At 41.9% G+C, this 19100-nt stretch overlaps 1 protein-coding gene across 1 annotated transcript in view; it reads left to right on the forward strand.

Annotated features, from left to right (window-relative positions):
• The window catches only part of LOC104489318 (dihydropyrimidine dehydrogenase [NADP(+)]-like), a gene marked incomplete at its 5' end in the record, with an annotated part of 65847 nt that extends 55484 nt beyond the window's left edge, over positions 1-10363 (forward strand). Inside the window, 2 exons of the mRNA XM_010131466.1 lie at positions 7344-7484; positions 10172-10363. Coding sequence (XP_010129768.1) covers positions 7344-7484; positions 10172-10363 — 333 coding nt within the window. The remainder of the gene's footprint in view (positions 1-7343; positions 7485-10171) is intronic.
• Between the last annotated feature and the right edge of the window lie 8737 nt (positions 10364-19100).

The raw sequence follows: 19100 nt of genomic DNA on the forward strand, positions 1-19100 counted from the left end.
GGAGGGGGGGGGGATGGGTGCGGAGTTTCCTAATAATTTAGTTCTTTGTCCTCCAGTTCCTATATCATAATATTCAGTCCTCATCTATCTGCTTATTTTTTTTCTTCCTTTTTTTCTCTACGAGTCTTGCTGTAGAGATTGCCTGGTTTGGTTCTTTAAACACTCTGGCATAGCTGTTTGTCAGCTTGGCTAGGGCATGACATGTTGCTCCACCTGTTGGAAAAATATCCATAGAGTTCCTCAAGCTTAAATATGGTGATGCCGTAAGCACCCAGCTGGAAGCCAGCGCCTTTGGAGGCATCTAGCCACATTTAGTCCAGTGCTGGGCTCAACCTATGAAATCCTCTTCAGAGAGGAAGTCTACTGATCTAGGCACAGCACTATTATGCCATAGTGTACGATTTGGATCCTTCCTGGCATGTATCCAGGTGGTTCAGCATTAGTAGTTTTAGCCTGTGCTTGCCTGCCTGGAAAAGACCACATTGTAATCTTCATCATAATGGTGGAGTCGTCGCATATTTGAGGTGAAACTACGCATGTGTCTCCCATAATTTATAAGACTCCAAGTCTGGTCCCCAGTATTTGCTCCAACACAAATCACAGCATAAACTCTTCTGCAGTAGCCTGTAATGATCCCTTCTCTATCACAGTACCTCAGAGAATGTTCTCATTACATCTGACAGTTTAAGAAAATTTAAGTTAATTTTCAGATAGGGAGAGAAATCCTGGAGTCCAAACCTCCCCTTTCCCTCCCCACTCTGACTGTAGGATTGCCTTAAGTGCGAATGGAATGGAGTGGAGTGGAGCGGAATAGAATAGAACTGCACACGGTACTCAAGGTGAGAGCACACCAGCACTGCGTACAGTGGGATAATCACCTTTTTGGGCTGGCTGGTCATCTGTGCAGGACGTGTTTTGTCCTCTTGGCTGCCAGGGCGCACACTGTTGACTCATACTGAGCCTGCTGTCAACCAGCACTCACAGATCCCTGTCTGCAGGGCTCCTCTCCAGCCACTCCTCTCCCAGTTTATACTTGTGCCCAGTGTTACTCCATCCTAGGTGCAGAATCTGACATTTGTGCTTGTTAAATTTCATGCCATTAATCATAGCCCAATGCTCCAGTCCGTCTAGATCCCCCGTAAGGCTGCCATTGCACAAGCAGCCCTTAAGAGGAAGGGCACTGTGCTACTGTATGTAAGACTGAAATGTCATGTATTCCAGATCACGGCTGATTAACGTAACAGCATTACAGTAACTACATGGCTATTTTCTATCTTAATATTGCACTAGTTTGCTTGTGTCTTGTCAGGACAGCTCATCAAGCACAAGTTTTCATGGTGACTGCTACTGTTTTCTCAGGCAGCTTTCTTTTATCTGTTGGCAAGAAGAGCAAGTTACTTATTTTGATATGCTGTTTGTCAAACTGCACTTTTTCACTCTGGTAGTACCTGTTCATCTAGTTGTATAAAACACCTATGAAAATTGGGGTTTCTTTATTTTAGTTTAAACTAAAATCTGTACCAACTCTATAGTCCTCTGGTTTGTGTTTCTTTTTCTGAAACACAAACAAGCACATTAACACCATCATATCTCATTTCTAATCCAGAAAATTGTGACCTTTTGCTCTGCTAATATTTTGCCTTTTCTGAACATTGATCATTGTCTTCCAGCTCTTCATTTTTTCTTTCTTTAGCCAACTTGCAATCCCACTTCCCATAATTTCAGAACTCTTGGGTCAGAGGCCTGTGTCAGAGGCTTATGGAAACAAAATTTACTAGTTGGGGTTTTTTTATTTATTACTTCACATCCTTCCTAAAGAATAATGGTACATTCACAAGGCATAATTTTCATTGCAGAAGCCAGGTTGAACTATGCAATAAAGGTTCATCCGAGTTTTTGTCAGTCCCTCTTTAGCTAGTACTGCAACTTTTTTACTTGCTTTACTGAAACAAGGCTTAGAGGTCCCTAAATCCCAGAGCACATTTAATAACCTTTTTAAGCACTGGCAAAGCATCTGTAACCTTTCAATTTCAAGTTAGTTTTAATGAGATTACATACTTTTGTTAGCCACTTTGCTGTAAATTCATCTTGGTCGTGTATCCTCAGATTCTGGTGACTTTTTCTTTTTTAATCCGTATTTTTTTACCTAACATTTCTTCTTTTCATCATTTCTCTCTCTTTCCGACAGCGCCTCACCTTTATTACAGGAAAAGAACAGGTGGTAGGCAGGTATCTCCCTAATGGAGATAAATGCTGGTACAGAGGGTAATTTACTTTATTCGCAACATTTCATCTCCTTTCCATGCTCTCTCTGTTTCCTAGTGAGGGTGCTTCTGCAAGCCCCTTGATCTTTCACAACCTACTGAATCCTGAGAACTGCCCAAACACCCCATAAATAATCATGAACAGATAGAGTACTTGAGATCAAGCGCACAGCTTTGCTATATAAATGCCAGATGCTTTGTTGGGAGATTTTTACATTCCTCGGTGGTGAATCAACTTCAGCATTTGTATCATGGTCAACGATCCCTCAGAGACCTGACGGCTGAGGCTAAAGCCTGTCCTTAGGAAAGGCTGCCATTTACAACAGGTAGACCTCTACTGCTGGTAATCTAAAGACTGCTCTGCTTTCCTTACCTTCTGTTGCTGTCAGCTTCAAGAGGACAAAGTTCCTAGTCAGCGAACCGTTCTCCTGAACGTGGTGTACTATGAAAAGTGTTTTATGGTGACTCAGGAAGTGCAAGAATAGGACAAGCATGTGGATTCCCTTTGGACTTGCTATACGAGATGCAGTACCCATACTGTATGTGTATCTCTAATGAGAAGCCTGTAATGTTCCTCATCTCTAGTGTGGGCTTTTACAGTGTGGTTTGCATGAAGATGGACACAGCAGGTCTACAAGGAGCCATACCTGCACCATGAATTGTATTTACAAATAGAAGTTTAATATGATGGCTAATGGAAAGCTAACCACCATAAAAGTTCGATAATTAACATTAAAAATGCTTCTCTGGTAATAAAGATAGAATTGTTAAAATAATATCCTACTGAACAGATCTTCTCCTTGTGTATACTCAAAACCACATCTGGCTAGCTTAGTGACAAAATGAGGATTTTTTCTGTACTCCTTAGTCGTATAAAACTAATGGATTCTGTTCTGATTCTCTCCATAGCAACTGACTTCCCTGCCAGTTCCAGCTGCAGGACTAAATTCCTCTCCCAGTTTGTTCAGTGCAGTTTTGTTGAGAAGAGTGGGAGAGCACGCAGTAATCCAAAGGAGCACTCCAGGTCCCTGAGATGCAAAGGTGTAACTTAGGACAAAAGTTAACTTCCAGCTTTTGTTGTTTGTTTGTTTGTTATCGCTGCTGGTAATGCATGAGCCAGAAAGAACACAGCTTGACTTTCAGAACCTGGCTTCTGTTTGCAGGTCTGGCAGTTGGCACAAAAAAGCAAAACAAAACAAAACAAACGTTGTACTGTAAGCAGTGCAAATTTGATCTGGAGGCCATTGAGATATACCAAGTGTGGAATCCCATAGTGCTGTTTTAGATAGTTGGTTTTTGGAGTGAAACTGCACTTTAAACAGTGAAGGCTCATTATTTCTTGCCGCACTGTTTATTTTGTTCCAAACGTTTATGATTTGATGGAAACAAGAAACTCTGAGATAGCTTGAGATGCTGTAAAAGACCGCACCTGCAAAACATCTTTTAAGTACCATTGCTTTTTTAGTCAATAAAGTCTTGAAACTTTGCAAATTAATAAAGATATGGGTTTTACTTGAGCAAAAGAAGAGATTAAAGGACACAACACCCAGGAGTGTAAATGAGCAGTAAATCATTGACACAGTCTTTTGAAATCGCTTTCAGGCCTCTAAAATGCCATCATCCTTCCTATTTGGGATTCTAAGACCCCAAAAGTGTATTTTGTGAGCTGTGAGAAGTGAGACTTGTTTACAAATTCAGAAATCACCATGCCATATGCATTGGGATTTTATTCCCTTTGTAAATTTGTAGCTGGAAAAATCTATTTTGATCATGTGTTTCTTAAGCAACCATTTCCTGAGCTACTTAATGCTATCCTAAACCTTGGACTGTCTCCCTCCTGTCCCCAAGCTGCTTCTCAGGAAGGCCATTAACCACCTCACTCCCTTCCCATTTAAAAAGCCTCTTCTAATTTCTAGCTTTAATTTTATTCGTGGCTGGCTTATAATCATGTGTTCCTGTGCCAACATTGTCATTTAACTTAAATAGGTCTTTTCCTTCCCTGATGTATATAGAAACATCATATTCCTGCTCTGCCTTCATCTTCCTCGGGTAAACGTCTTGCTAAGCTTGCTTCTCTCATAAGCAAGGCCCTCCATCCCATGATTATTTGAGTAGCCCATTTCTGCAACCTGCTTGAGCTTTGTGGGTTTTGTTAACATCCAAACAATATTGAAAGAATACAAATGTGAATCCAGAACCTCCCTCAGAAAACTGTTAATTATCCATGCGGTTTAAACATCTGCTTTTGTTAGATTAGAAAGCCCTTTGCTGCGAGGAATCTTCCCCTGTTAATACTTCTACAACAGGAGCAGGCAGTGGAAAGCTACTTCATTCTTTGTTGTACAGGGTTTCCTTTTTCTTCAAATTCTTCAGAACACAGGCCAGTACTTGCAGACAACCCAGACCAGGCAGTGCATGGGGCTATATACAAAAAGAGTGGCTTATAGGATACTTAATATTGCTGGGGCAGTAAATGATACACGGAGAGAGATGTATTTTGAAGCCTGTAGCAGGTATGATACAGACAAGCCTACATGAGATTTGAAACAAGCTGGAACTAAATTCTACAACCAATTTTTCAGCTGAAACAGAAGACTGCAGAAACTAGCAACTTGAAAACTGCTGAGCAATTCCCGGTAAATCCATGAACTTTTCTGAGTAGGACACGGAAATTAAAATACAGGGGTATGACCAGTTCCTAAAAGCTCACATTTGATTGAGTTAGTTACTGTAGCTCATCAGTGGAGGCACAGTGAAGGGCTGTGTGGTCAAGTCTAATAAGAAGTATTAGCTGAAACACTTTCATAGTAGTTAATTGACCTTTTACAGTGGTTTAAGCAAACACTTTTTGCTTCACATTTGCAGTGAATTTGGACCATGCACATAATCAGCTTGCACAGCTCTATTGATGAGTGCTAACTCATTAAGCTGTGATAACTTGCTCACTTACAGTCATCTGTCCACACTCATCATGCTGCCTCTAGCAATATGCCGTAGCTGTTTCATACTGGAAGAGCATTAATGTTCTCTACACGTTGCTGAGAGAAACTGGATGCAAGCAAGGTATTCTGCCCGGGGTCTGGCAGAAAGAAAACATTTGAGTGTTTTGGAACAAGAAAACAGCACAGTTTCCCTGCCCTTCCTGGTCTTAGGACATGGTTGAATTTCCTACCTTAACAATCACTAAGAGCAACTTCATAGATCCTACCACTGCATCCAGCGAACAAAGAAATTTGTCTCGTTGTATAAAGATACTATTGAAATTTAAGTGCTGAAGGCCAGGGAGGCCCCAAAGCTAAAACTTCACTGCCACGAACGGGAGTCATTCATGCAGGAAGTAGAGCTGTTGTTGCAAGTTCTCAGCAGGCTCAGGAAGATAAGTGGACCCATTCTTGCATTTAATTCATATCGCAGAGATTTCCTTTAGAGCTAACATTGATAAAGCCATGTTACCGTATAGTTTTGATGTGGCTTAGGAATAATTAGGGATGCTTAGTTTGTTTGAAAGTAAGGCTGCCCCAATTGAGATAGGCAAACAAAATGTAAGTTGCTGTAATCTGCAATGAGAATTGAAAACAATATATAGAGCATTGTATGTGATTATAAATTATACAGGTTAAATACGGCATACTACTACACACATAAAATGGTTGCTAATCATTTCAGAATAATTTTTTGACTGATAGGAATAAGGTAGGTGCTGTTTCTTCATAAAATACTGAGAAACAATACAAAAAGAAATCTGTATCACATTTCTTGGAGATGCAAGACCAAAGGTAAACACTTTGCAGCTTATAATTCTGGGCAGACTTGTCTTCATCTCGTCTTTGGCTTGATCTTGAGCATTTCTCAAATTGACTTGAATAAAATTCCGTAATCAAAATCATAATGACCTCTTGGTTTATTACAGTAGAATGACTTTGAAACCAGTTCTGCTCTCCTATCATTCAATGAGATTTCTCTAATACTTAACAGCAATAACCCTTTTTAAAGCCAAAGTAAAATGTGTTGTTGCATCACATAACATTTATTTACTGAGCCCAACTTTATCTTAATGATGTAGAATCTTGCATGTAAAATTGAGCTTCTTTCGTAACATGGGAACTGTTCTAGAAGCGTGCTTAGTAAACTTAGAAAATATCCAGGCAACCGATACAGTGCCACAGAGTGAATCTTCTCAAATGCAGTCCTCTTCATCATCTGTGCTATACTTTCACAAGCTAAACTAATTTAACTGAGGGATAACTGTAGTCCAAAGGACCTGAGACTTGTCCCATCTCTATCACTGACTCAGTGAAGCTGAGCTGCCAGTGAACCACAGTTCACAGTTTTCCTTGATGTAAAGTGGAAACGCTTTCCATCAGGTAGGTCCCAACCACCTTCTTCTAGAGGGCATATCTTCCCCTTGTGGAGTGTACCCAGCCGCTGTCCTGCCATATACCTTTACTTCTGCAGCACAGATGCTTAAGGTCGATGCCTCCCCGTGAAGCTGACAGAACTGAATCAAGACTTGCGGGATTAGGCCCACAGTGTTTTTCTGTACAATATTTACAATAAACTAGTGATTGTGTCATTTGTGCATTCGACTAAAGAGAGAAAGGCAGTTACTGTTTTCTCTGATTTGATTTGATTTGGTTTATTTGATCATGCCCCTTTCTTTTCTTGTGAGTTCCTAAATCTGTGCTAATGAGAAATGAACAACGATGATCTGCTTGTTTGTAGCATGTCGCTCCTGTTTGTGCTCCATTTTGTTCCTTGAAGTTTCACACAACAATGGCAAAACAATAGCACATTCAAACTCAAGAAGTAAATGCGTAACCTGTTTGTAGAACGTGTTTGTATATAAATACATACTTCTAGTGCTGCCTACATTCAAAATGTGCCTGTATAGATCATTCTTCATATTTTACAGGAGGTATGAAGGTCAGCAACATAGAAATTTGTAAGAAAACCCCTAAACATCATCACAATGCACGGCCAAATCTTCCATATTAAAGTATTAGAGAGTGCTCCTGCACAGCTAGAGAAACTGCTTAAGTATCTTATGAATGAGTCAGTAACTTTTTTTTTTTTCCCTAGGATGTAATTGGAAAAGGATTGCAGTATATTGGAACATATGGTGAGCTCTGCAACACAGAGCAAGTTGTGGCTCTGATTGACGAGGAAATGTGTATCAACTGTGGCAAATGTTACATGACCTGTAATGATTCCGGCTACCAGGTAAGAGCGCAGCTGTAATTAGCAGAAAGGCACGATGAGTTATGGTGGGAAGAAAGAATCCACCTTCTGTTAATGAACAGGTGGTAAAAACAGATGTCCAAAATACTGGCTTCGAACCCCAGCATGCTCCCGGGCTATGCCGTGCAAGCCCTGCGGTGAGAGCATCACCCAGCATGGCTTCTTCTGGAGGGCTGTGCAGAGTGTACCGCATCCCACTGGCTTGGTCTAGGTCACTCTCCTACTCTCTTACCAACTACAAGTGATCCTTTTATAGAAAAAGAAAATGAAGGAGACCCAAGTCAGATGGGTGTAAATGTAGTTCTTTGATGGTTTTCAAGTACGAGAGGGAGAAGGGGAAGAAGGCATCCCTTCCCGCCAATGGGGCGCGGGGAGACAGGAGCTGTTCTGACTGACAAATGCTTTTAAGAAACTTAGTCCCTGTTCTGTCAGTGTAACTGAACTTGAACTCATTCCAGTTTCAAGCAGGTGTTTTGTTTTGATCTCGATTGAGGTACATATCCTTTCTCCAGGATGGCTGCCAGGCTTAGAGCAGGAGGCTGAAGTTTGCAGAGATCATTGTGACCAGGAAAGAGCATAATTTTGAGCTGGGGCTCTTGTTTGCAGCAAAGGATTTCTCTGATTACTGCTCAGTATGGTAACATAAGTTGTATGAAACGTATCAGGATTTCTAAATGCCATTTATTGCCACATCCACTGAGGCTGATGGACTGTCCTGCTATAAAAAGAGCAGTATAGGAGGACTCATATTCTTTTAGAAAACCAAAATATGGTCTAGCATAACTTCCATGGAATCCAATATGCAGTAAGCAATAATTTCTACATTAATTTTTCCATCATTCCAGTCCAAGAATACATTGTTTGTCAGAAACAAATACTTTAACTGAGCACCAAGTTTCCTCTGAACACCATGACCTTTTGTTTATCCTTGACTCAATCTTATCAATATTAGGTCTGATGAATTTAACTACACACAGTCAAGGAAGAAGTCTTCCCATTTAAAACCAACTCCTGCAACTAAAACAAGTGTCAGAGCAAAAGTAGACATGTTTTTTCCACTGATATGGCAAAATTAATGATGCATTTATACCAGATTAGATTACTACAGTAGCCTTTTAGGTGTCTAAATTTCTTCTCCACACTGCAATCTTCACCTTTTCTCCTTCCATCAGATTTCCCAGTGACAGGGAGGATATAGCCCTTTGAGTGAAAGACTCTTTATATTTAGTAAAACTTTCTTTTCTATAACTGGATTTAAAAAAATCAGCACCAAAAGAATCAAAATTTAAAATCCTGGAAGGTTTCCTAAGCACACACAAAAAAAAAAAAAGTTTTTCCTTCATTAACGAAATTGAAAAGAAATTAATTGCAAAGAATTGCAAAGAAATTCTTAATTGCAATGAAGTCATCCCCTCGTCCCTTCAAAATAGCATCTGCTTTATGCTCGTATTTGTTTCAAAAATACCCATGCTGCTCTACGGAGCCATCACCTTGCATGACTCCAACAATAAAGCTTTCCGTAATTTAAAGTTAGCGCTGTAACCTGACCTCCTCTCCTTCTTTGAACTCCCCTTCGAGATGTGTTAGGGAGAGAGGAAGGAGTCCTTCCTAAACACTCAAAAATGATAAACAAAAACTCTCTGTGCTCAACCTAAACTAAAACTTGTAGATTCAGGGCAGTTAGTAGCTACTTCATGCTCTTGCTGGTTGCTACAACAACTTCTGCCCTTTCCTAGTAGTGAAACTCTGGTGCTGAAAAATCTGCCCTTTGTGCCGACCTGCAGGTCCACCTGGCACCTCCCATCTCCTCCCTGGCTGCCCCATGTTAGGGAGACATGCTAAGGCAGTGCTTGTTTGCAGAGAAGCAAGAGTTCAGCTTTCAGACTCGATTTTTCCTTCTAAAACTCTTAAAAGTAGATATTCAGTGGGATTTAATTTTTTCCTTTCCTAGGCTTGCTTCTTAGATACTGAAGCTTTTGTGGTTGTGTGATGCTTTTGTTTTTACTTTTAATTGCCATTTCCATTACACCAGGCGCTTTTATATTGAGCCTGCAATTGTGATTTCACATTCAAATACACTTATCACCCTAATTGGTAATGAGGATTCGCTGCACGGAAATGTGGGAACTAAAGGAAGCTCTCCCTGCCCAAAGCTCAGATACCCCTTTCAAAGGTTTGCGAAGGAAAACAATCATGAGGCACAACGTGCTGTGTTTTTTTCTGCTATTTATTAGATTGTTTGTGCCATGCTGAAGAGAAAAGTCAAAAGAACGCATTGTGGCCAGCATCGTGCTGAACCCATACAGGCATGGTCTGGTGTCTCCTCTGACCCAATAACCCTGGCAAATTGCTGCCTTACGCAATATTTCCTTCATGTGAAGCAGAAATATCCCTCTGGGAGTCTAAACATCATGGGCCAAACTCCTCCCTTTGTAACCAGTCCTTTTGACCCATGAGCTTTTGCCAAGGTATGATTTGGCCCATATTTCTAATTTTAAAGTGTCAGGAGGGAGGGGTTGTTTTGTTCCCTGAACAGTTGCTATAGCTGCAGTGCAGAATCGCACCAAAATGTCTCCAAGTGCTGTAGCATAGGAAACGCAGGCACTAAAATGGGAGCAATGTTGACCTTTTCCATGAGTGACATCAATAATGTTTATTCCTGTTCGCAGGCTATCCAGTTTGATCCCGAAACCCACCTGCCCGCGGTTACTGACAGCTGTACGGGCTGCACCCTGTGTCTCAGCGTCTGCCCTGTTATTGACTGCATCCGCATGGTTTCCAGGACAACACCCTACGAACCAAAGCGCGGGCTGCCCTTAGCCGTGAACCCCGTGTGCCGAGTTGATCAGTCCGACAGCTAATGTGAACTTTACACTTGTTTGATGCCATTGATTTGCTTCCTAATTAGTCCTTGAAAATCTACTCTTCTAAAACAACGTAATATTGATAGCCGTTCCAATGAATGCTGTGTTTTCCAGTTATTATTTTTACAACTATTAAGTTTTGAAATTACAGAAAGGCAGCAATTAGTTGTGGCTGTCAGCTGTCCACTATTTGAAGTGTAACTTTCTCCTTACAATCCATGTTGTCATTTCAGAATTTCTCTGTAGGCTCTTTAATCTCTATGTATTTTCTGGCTGTAAATATAATTAAGAAAGCATTTTTAATGAACTACAAATCAGTGTACAAGCTGACTGTTTTCAAGGAGGCTTTTTGTAATTAAACATTACATTTAGTTTTAAAAGAGTTTCTTAGAAGATGTAATTAACTACATAGCATTCAAACAAAGCGATGTGGCTTCTATTTTTCTATGGGAAGAAATGAAAGGGAATTTAAAATAGGATTTAAGAACTGGATTAATCACTTTCAACTACTACAGCATATGGTAGTGTATTTTTATAATCCTTTCTAATTCTTTTTCACACTAGTCACTTTATGGAATAAATTTGCTGTGCACTAACACATGCTGGACTCTTCAGATTTGTGTAGTTTGATCATTACTTTCCGACTCCCGGTGAACTCTCACAACATCTCTCTAAAAATGGTTACACCAGCTTACTATTAAGTCCAGGTTGCATTTCAGGATTCTGAGATGTGACAACATGTTTTGCTCCAAGCTCATCCTCTAAATAACTTTTTAATTGTGCCAATTAATGTTCCAGAATGTACACGTTACAGGTCAGAGATCTGATTATGTGCAAATGGAATACACACCCTGCAGACTGCGTTTGCCAAACGCAGACACACGGAGCAAACTGGCAAGATGATTTCCCCCAGTGCAAATTCTTCATACCTACTGGTTATGTAGGGTTGTACTAGTTTCACAACCAAAGAGAAGTATAGATTTGTCTGTCTTGCTAAACAATATCTCAGTTTTAATCCATTTTTTGTTCACAGTAGTAACTTTATAATATGAATGTATTGCTGTCTGCTTTACTCCACTTAAGAATATAAAGACTTTACTTTCATAAAAATAATAAGTGATCTATCAACTCAAGTTCTTATACCCTATATTGCAATCAGCAGTCACTCAAAATTTTGATCAAAAATACACCTTGACTTTTGTTTCTCGGTTTATGAATTGTGCATCGAATTATAAATAAAATGTTGAAAACACCTTGGGATTGTTTGTGGGTTTGGTTTTAGGTTTTTTTTTCATTTACTAAACAGATTTTTCTTGCGGAGACTTGTCAGGTGGTGTTTCACGATCTCGAAGAGTCACTCCAGGAACCATTAATGAGTTAATTCATGTGTACATTATTCCATTAATTGCCTACAGTGCAGAATGTAGCACGCTCTTTGCCCCTCTCTGGCACCTCTTTGTCTGCCGTTGACTTGCCGTCCTTTTACATCCCTTCCTCACGTGCCCACGCTTGCATGCACACGTATGTACACTCTGTGTCACACGGACGTTTGGAAGTGTCATTTCATTTAGTATCCTCACTCCACCAATACCGTTTTGCTGACACTTTGGACTTGCTTGATGAGATCCCTTGGCAGGCTCAAGCCCGGTGTCTCCACTAATAGCTTTCTCTTCATACATTAACTTTTCATCGTTGTGGATTTTTCACACTCAGATGAAAACAGGAACAGATACTTGTACTGCTTAGAAAATATTTGCCTGAAACTTCTTTAAAGCTCTTGGTCTTCTGGTAGTTTCTTATCTTACATGAGCTATAGAGGATTCGCAGGAAGAACAAGCTGATTTGTGAATGTTAGGGGCAAAGTCTGGAGAATCTCTGCAGGTACCGCTTGTACCTGTTCGGAGGAGCTGGCTGACAAGCAGCATGCCCTTGGGTGGGGCAGAAAAATCAGAATCTGCAGGTTAACACATTCTCAGTTGCCACATGCCAGGAAAAGTGGCTATCTTCTCCCAGGCTGTTACCGTGTACCTATTATTGTGTACCCTACCAACCATGAACCCTGAGGGTAAGGGGCGTTGTGTCACCTGCAGCAGAACTGTCCAGCTTCTCCAGGTCTTCAGTTGCTGCATCATCAAACCTCATTACCTTGCCATCCTGAAGGCATCACATCTGGCAGGGTAGCTTCTTTTAAATGCAGCAGAATGCCAGGAGACCTGATTCAAGTAGCTAAGCACATGTACATCATAATGTAGCAGCAAAATCAGAGCTTTTCCTAGGATATTCAATAGTCACAGGACATCCAGTATTCCCAAGCAGCTATAAAGTACTCTCTGGAGGAGTAAAGGCGTTCTTTGTGACTCAGGATTATACTTAAAACTATAACTCGTTTACTGAAGAAGAAATACCAGGTTATATTTTGCAGGTTTCTTTCTCTGCCGTCTCCCCCACTCTTGTCCTGTCCAGTCCATTAACAGTTTCAGGAAATGCATTCCCCAATGAATGCGAATACTTTCGAACTCTGATGGTCAGCAATAAATCTGTGGTCTGCAGTAACTCACTCAGAGAAATGGGCACATTTAGGTCTCCTGCAGGGTTCTCTTTAAGTCATCAGGGTGAGGCAAGGTGTAAACAGGCAGGGGGAGAGGGCCACGAAGGACATATTCCTGGGGTTTATAGGTTTTTCACATCCATCTTGGGGAATCCATCCCATTCAGCGCATTCAAAAGCCAAGGAAACAAATCAGAAAAAAAATGGTCTATTCTTCAAACGCTGTAGCCAGTTATTAAAAAAAAAGGATATAAATTTTCAAAGTGTAAAAGGTTTCAAATTAAGCTCATATATTTCAGTGATTTACTTGCCCATTTAAGGAATTATGTATTATTAAAGACATGCTGGGTAGGATCCTGCAACCCTAGCCCTCACAGTTTTTTAGACATGTTGTCCTATTGATGACTATTATAAAATATTGTAAACTATATTTGACAGATTAAATGATGACAGAAATGCCACAGGTCATCCTCCAGTAGCACATTCTAATTCACATCATATTCCTGAACAGAAAGAGCTCCCCATGTTCAGTGTGTGCTCTGCAGTCCAAGAAATACTTGAAAAAGCTGCCAAATCTGCTTGTGTGAATCCCAGTACACCCATACACGTTCATTGGAAAAAGAGATGTTTTGCCTTGCTAACAGACTATACAGGCAGTTTGGTTTTTGGCCTCTAAGATGAACAGACATAACGTTTCCAAGGCACTGGATTGGCAATGTTGAGAGCCATGTGTGTAAAGTTACACAGGATTTTTAAAATACATAATTTCCTGATTTTTTAAAATGAAATATTAATTTGAGCTCTTGTCAAAAATTAAAACTAGCCTTTGTGCATGAATGTGATAGGCAGCCTGTATCTCCAGCATTGAAGCCACGTACACGTACGCTGCGCCTTGCTCTGGTGCCTCACCGACTGCGCGAGGAAGCCATCTTCGCAGACACCCGTTCGCTCAGTTCATAAAACCTGGCAGGATCAGAATGCAAATTACCTCTCCAGAAGCTCTGCCCCTCTTTGCTGTGTCTTGTAGAACACAGGCCTTTCCACGGTGTGGCCTCTGAGACAGGTGACTCGTCAGCCACAGAGTGGCTCGCTGTCATTCCTGCAGTCTCCAGCATTCCAGCTTGTATTACTGTCACCTTTGGCTCCTCCAGCTTTGTTGTCTTTAAGCCTTTTAGCTCAAGGTGGCAAAAGTGATTGCTAGATACAAGGCAAACTAGCCAAACCCCAGCTGAGTGCGATCATCCTGTGCCTCATAAAACCACTTTGTTTAACACCATCCAAGACTGTAGCCTTAGCAGTAAAATGTTAAGCATAGATATTTCCTATCGGTAAGAAGATCCTGCCAACATATTCTGTATATATGTTTCATTATTTATCTACTGTAACATGGGGCGGGTGTGTTGTTAAAAATTCATATTTTTTTTTATCAACATGTTTCCTAGTAGAAAATCTTTTTTTTAGATAAAATATTTATTTTATTGGCAAGGATTTCACTTCACCAGGCTGCTCCACTTCTTTGATGGACTATGGAAGATAGGTTTTTCATTGGCAACAGCTGGCAACCTGGGAGACTCTCTCAGCAGCTGGATTGGTAACTTCAGAGTTGCTTCTGGGTCTTTCATATCATTAGTCTGCTTATGGGCCATCTGGGTCACTTCATCTTTGCTGTTGCCATTTTCTTCCTTTCTGAGGAGGAACTGTAGGCTCTCCTGTTATTTCTCCAGCAGATCAGTTTTTAATAACTCTTCCCTAGGTTGGTCTGCTGGGTCTTGTGCAAATGCCCACGCTGGCCTTGCCCAGGAGCAAAGACCTCGCTTTTATCCTTCCTTCCTTCCTCCTTGGTGGTCCGAATCTGCCCATGACTTTTTGTGCTGTGGGAGCAGAGCTCCTCATTGCTACCAAGCAGTGAAGCTGGAGGACAGCTTGGCAAGTGGACACGTATCACCTCTGCAACAAAGGAAGTCTTAAGCACTTGCAAATCATAAGAGTGAACACAAGCACGCACACACACTCTCTCCTCTTCTAGTTTAAGCAAACCCGTGTTACCATAAGGAAATGCAATCGTTCATTTTTTCTGTAAAAGAACTGCAAGGTGTTCAGCATTACCTTGCTGTGCCTGCATGGAGCTTTTCAGACCCCAGGGCTGGGCAATAGATGTGCATTAACTCGGACTGCGCAGTGGAACAGGAAGAAGTCCTTCCTGCTGTGGCTCGGCAGCTGAAAACTGGCTCTTCAGTTTATCCATGCTTTGCCAACAGCCAACACGCCCCTGAACTCGCTGGGTTTTCTTGCGGCGCTGTAGCAATGCCACACCCCTCGCATACACTCCGTGCTGCCGTGAGGACAGCGAGGATTTCCCATGCTCTGCAGAGAGCTGCACCCTACACGGCAGGGGCTGCCTCCGCAGGCACTGCTACAGCACTGCCTGCTAGCCACCAGAGGTGGAGGTGACATGGTGCTCCTCCATCTGCATCACATGCATCTTTCCACAGACTTGAAAAGCAGGGTCCTTAGGACAACGGCAGCAAATAGTTTCACGCTGTTGCTCACCCATTTTTTGAGATTCAGGAGAATCTTAATAAATTATTTTCATACAATATCTGAAGCAATTTATCTGCCTTGTCTTTTTTTAAGAGCAATATTTTATTTCTTCAGCACTGTGGTACAGTTAAAAAGTTGCTCCTCAGTGTTACTTCCTCCGCTGGTGAGAGCTCTTCTGTTGCATTTCAGCCAAGGAGGAGGCAGGCAGTATCAAATGCCTCCAGTGGGCAACTCACAGTGGTAACTAACTGCCGATGGGAGTCACACACCCCACCAGCTAGAGCTAACCGTCATTGTTCTCACCTGTTTAGTCTAGAGACTACTTAGCGTCACAGCTTTTACTTCTGCTTATTGGAGACAGGTTTAGGCCTCGGCACTTAAATCTTCATGTTCAGTCACTGAGAATGTTTCTCAGGAACTGAACTCCCGTTATCATGCAAATCAGATGGCCTGCAGATAAAACTCATCTGCTTTGTTTGTGCAGGTGCATGACTTCCAATTTTGTAAGTCTGACTTCAGTGAGGGAAGTCAGTGCCTTCCAGTTCTCCTAAGGGTGGGCTCTATTCTTTGAGGCAAAAAGTGAGCAACGTGGAGTTTGACAAATCTCACTGTAACAAAAGGGAGCCAAAGCAAATGGAAATGGTCCTGCACTGTGGGGCAGGACTCCAGCCTGATGAAAGCATCAGGGCAGTGCCAGCAACCCTCCCTGGATGCTCCTTTCCCAGGGAGCACCGTTTGTGCAGCTGCTGCCCCAGGCCCCTCTGAAAGGCCGAGCGGGGACTCCTCTTCCCTTTGCTGTGGCATAGACTTTAATAATAATAGTCTGTCCTCTGTGCTTCTGGCAAGACCAAGGGTCACCCTTTCTGTGACTTTAATGTTAAAAGAAAAGCAAGTACCACCAGACTCCTTGCTGAAGTCTGTAAGAATTATTATTTTTAAACAAAATCATGCAAAATGCGAGTGAAAAGAATATAAAGTCATTTTTTCCATAAGGTGAAATAACCAGCGGGATGGTAAGCACAATTGTGCCTTGGTGTCTGGGCTAGCACTGCAGTGATTTCCCATGCAGTCACCTGCTTCGTAGCTGTAGGAACTTCCCATTGTAACACATTTGCTGGTTCACCATCACACGCAGAGCAGTCTTTTGAAAGAGCCCCATGCTGCCCTCCATGGATCTTTTCTTACGATTGTGCATAGGTAAATCCCTTTCATAAGTTTTATGAGGTGCAAACATACATGCCAGTTTTATGCTACTAGCCTATTTATTGGATTAGCTTGAAGATTTGATGCAAAAGCTTAAGATGATATTGAAAACACACATCACTTCTATTGTAGCTAAGAAAATCAGCTTTAGAATTAGAGAGACCTTGTATCTGGCATTATGTATAGCCCTTTAGCTTTTTAGCATGGCTGCTCCTTGTTGCTATAGCAACCGAATTAACCATTTCATTAATATAATGGAATAAAGCACATTTATTCATTTTTTGCACTCACGGGTAATCCACATTCAGCTTTCAGCACACTCGTCAAGCTGTGTCCCTTTCACCTCAGCCCCAGATATTTCCTCAGCATTGCCAAAGGGGTTTTATTTGTATTTTTCCTTGTTGGAGAGAGAGCGAGCTGTTGTTTTTTTTTTGAAGAACGTTATATTTTTTGTAATTAAATTTACCTTCATTTCATTGGCTAGCTTCTGCTTAGCATCCCTTAAGTGGAAAAGCAGACTTCACAGGCAGCATTCATTGCAGAGAAGTGCTGTTCTTCGCATCATAAAAGAATAAATCACTTAAAATAGTGAAACCTTGTGCCTGCGATCAGCTTGTAGGCTAAACTTGGCATGATGTGTTCTCCTGTAAATACTAACAGTACTCAGCTATGCGTGCTGCCCAAACAGGCGTGCTGCTGAACTGTGGTGCTAAAAGCAGCCGGAGTGCTACGCTCTTTGTTTACCCTGTTTCCCAAGCAGTGCCCATACATTGTAATCATTACTGAAATAATAGCTTAATTAAAACAATGCCTGCCCCTCAGCAGAAGAAAGCAGCAGTCCTCTGTGTGTGTGTGTGTGGCACGGGCAGGGGCAGTGTCTGCCCTGTCTGCACTGTGCTGCTCAGGGTCTGGTCTGCCCTTCCTGGTGCTGCCCTTCTGCTTGCTCTCTCCCCACGGTGGTTCAGAGCCAGCTCTGTGGCGGGCTGGGATGCAGCGGGGCTTGGCTGAGAACCACACCACGCCTAATGCAGTGGCCGCCCTTCTGCTTGCTCTCTCCCCACGGTGGTTCAGAGCCAGCTCTGTGGCGGGCTGGGATGCAGCGGGGCTTGGCTGAGAACCACACCACGCCTAATGCAGGGGCCAGGTGAGCGGCAGTGGCTACAGTGGCAGATAGGGCACAGCTGGGAAGTGGTGACCTCCTCCCTCAGCTCTGACTTGCTGCTTGCCAGAGACAGAGAGGCCACGGTGCCCAGGTGGGTACCAGCAATGCCCCCACACAAAGTGACTGTGAGTGCCACACAGGCTCTTGGCTAATATTTATCTAATTGCATTCCAAAGCAGCTACCAGTGCAAAGTCAACCCATGAAATTAATCATTATTAGGAATTCCACATCTGAAGTCATTACAAATGAAGCGCTGTATCTGATGCGGCTTTTTTGTTTTGTTTTGTTGGGGTTTTTTTGTTGTTGTTGTTTTTTCCTAATATAACTCTGAAGTTAGTAACATGAAACTGAAGTTTTACTGGAAAACAGAGCAGATGTGTAAATGAGTTTGAGAAATGAGTTAATTAACTTTGAAAGTATAAACTTTTTCATTAAAAAGACAAGGCATAGAGGAACAGCACAATAGCATATTGCCTGCTACAAGGCTGTTCATTCACTGCTGTTTCACTGAACGTATAAATCATATAATCTACAAGGGCTAGTAGAGCCTATACCATTCACATGTCCTGCCTTTCCTACCTGAATTACATTTTAAGTGCTTTCACCTAGGCAATTCATGGTGTAAGAAATGCCCTAAGACCCAGAAGAAGAAAGTCAGGTAGCCGGCAGGGTGAAAGACCACGACCGGACCCGGACACAAAAGCCCAAGGCTCTGCGCACGTTGCAGACTCTGCTGGTGCCATATTCTCCTCCTGCCTTTGTTTCTCTCTGTACATGGAAAGAACTAAAAACTTCTTCATATAAGTAAGTTGATGTTGCCATTGCATGATGCTGTAGGTGAGGCGTTTGGACTGGTCAATGTTATGTAAGCTTTTGACTCAACGGTTCAATTTTGGGCAACTTGCCATCAGGTGTAAGTTCAGCCAGAAGACTATGTCCTGTAATGATTAACAGAGAGCTCGTGGCTTTGCAAAGCGTTGCAGCTAAACACCTTTTCCCCCACACAGGAGAGGTTAATCCTTGTACAATAATTAACATACTTTAATTTTTTTCTCAAACCTAACAAACAACTCCATCCTTTACTAGAAGTTGGCAGGCTTTTAAAATGGTATTTGGGTACTTTAAAAAACATTTGTGGGGGATGATCCTTAACTGCAACTCCTTGGAATTCCTCTTGTCCAAACACGACAAATCACACAAATCACAGTTAAAAATCACTGTGTTCCAAACAAAGCAGGGGCCTTGCCTTGCCTTCCTTTCCCTACTCTCATGGTATAGAG

This window comes from Buceros rhinoceros, unplaced genomic scaffold, assembly GCF_000710305.1.
Source record: "Buceros rhinoceros silvestris isolate BGI_N320 unplaced genomic scaffold, ASM71030v1 scaffold8732, whole genome shotgun sequence".
NCBI classification, from domain to species: Eukaryota; Metazoa; Chordata; class Aves; order Bucerotiformes; family Bucerotidae; genus Buceros; species Buceros rhinoceros.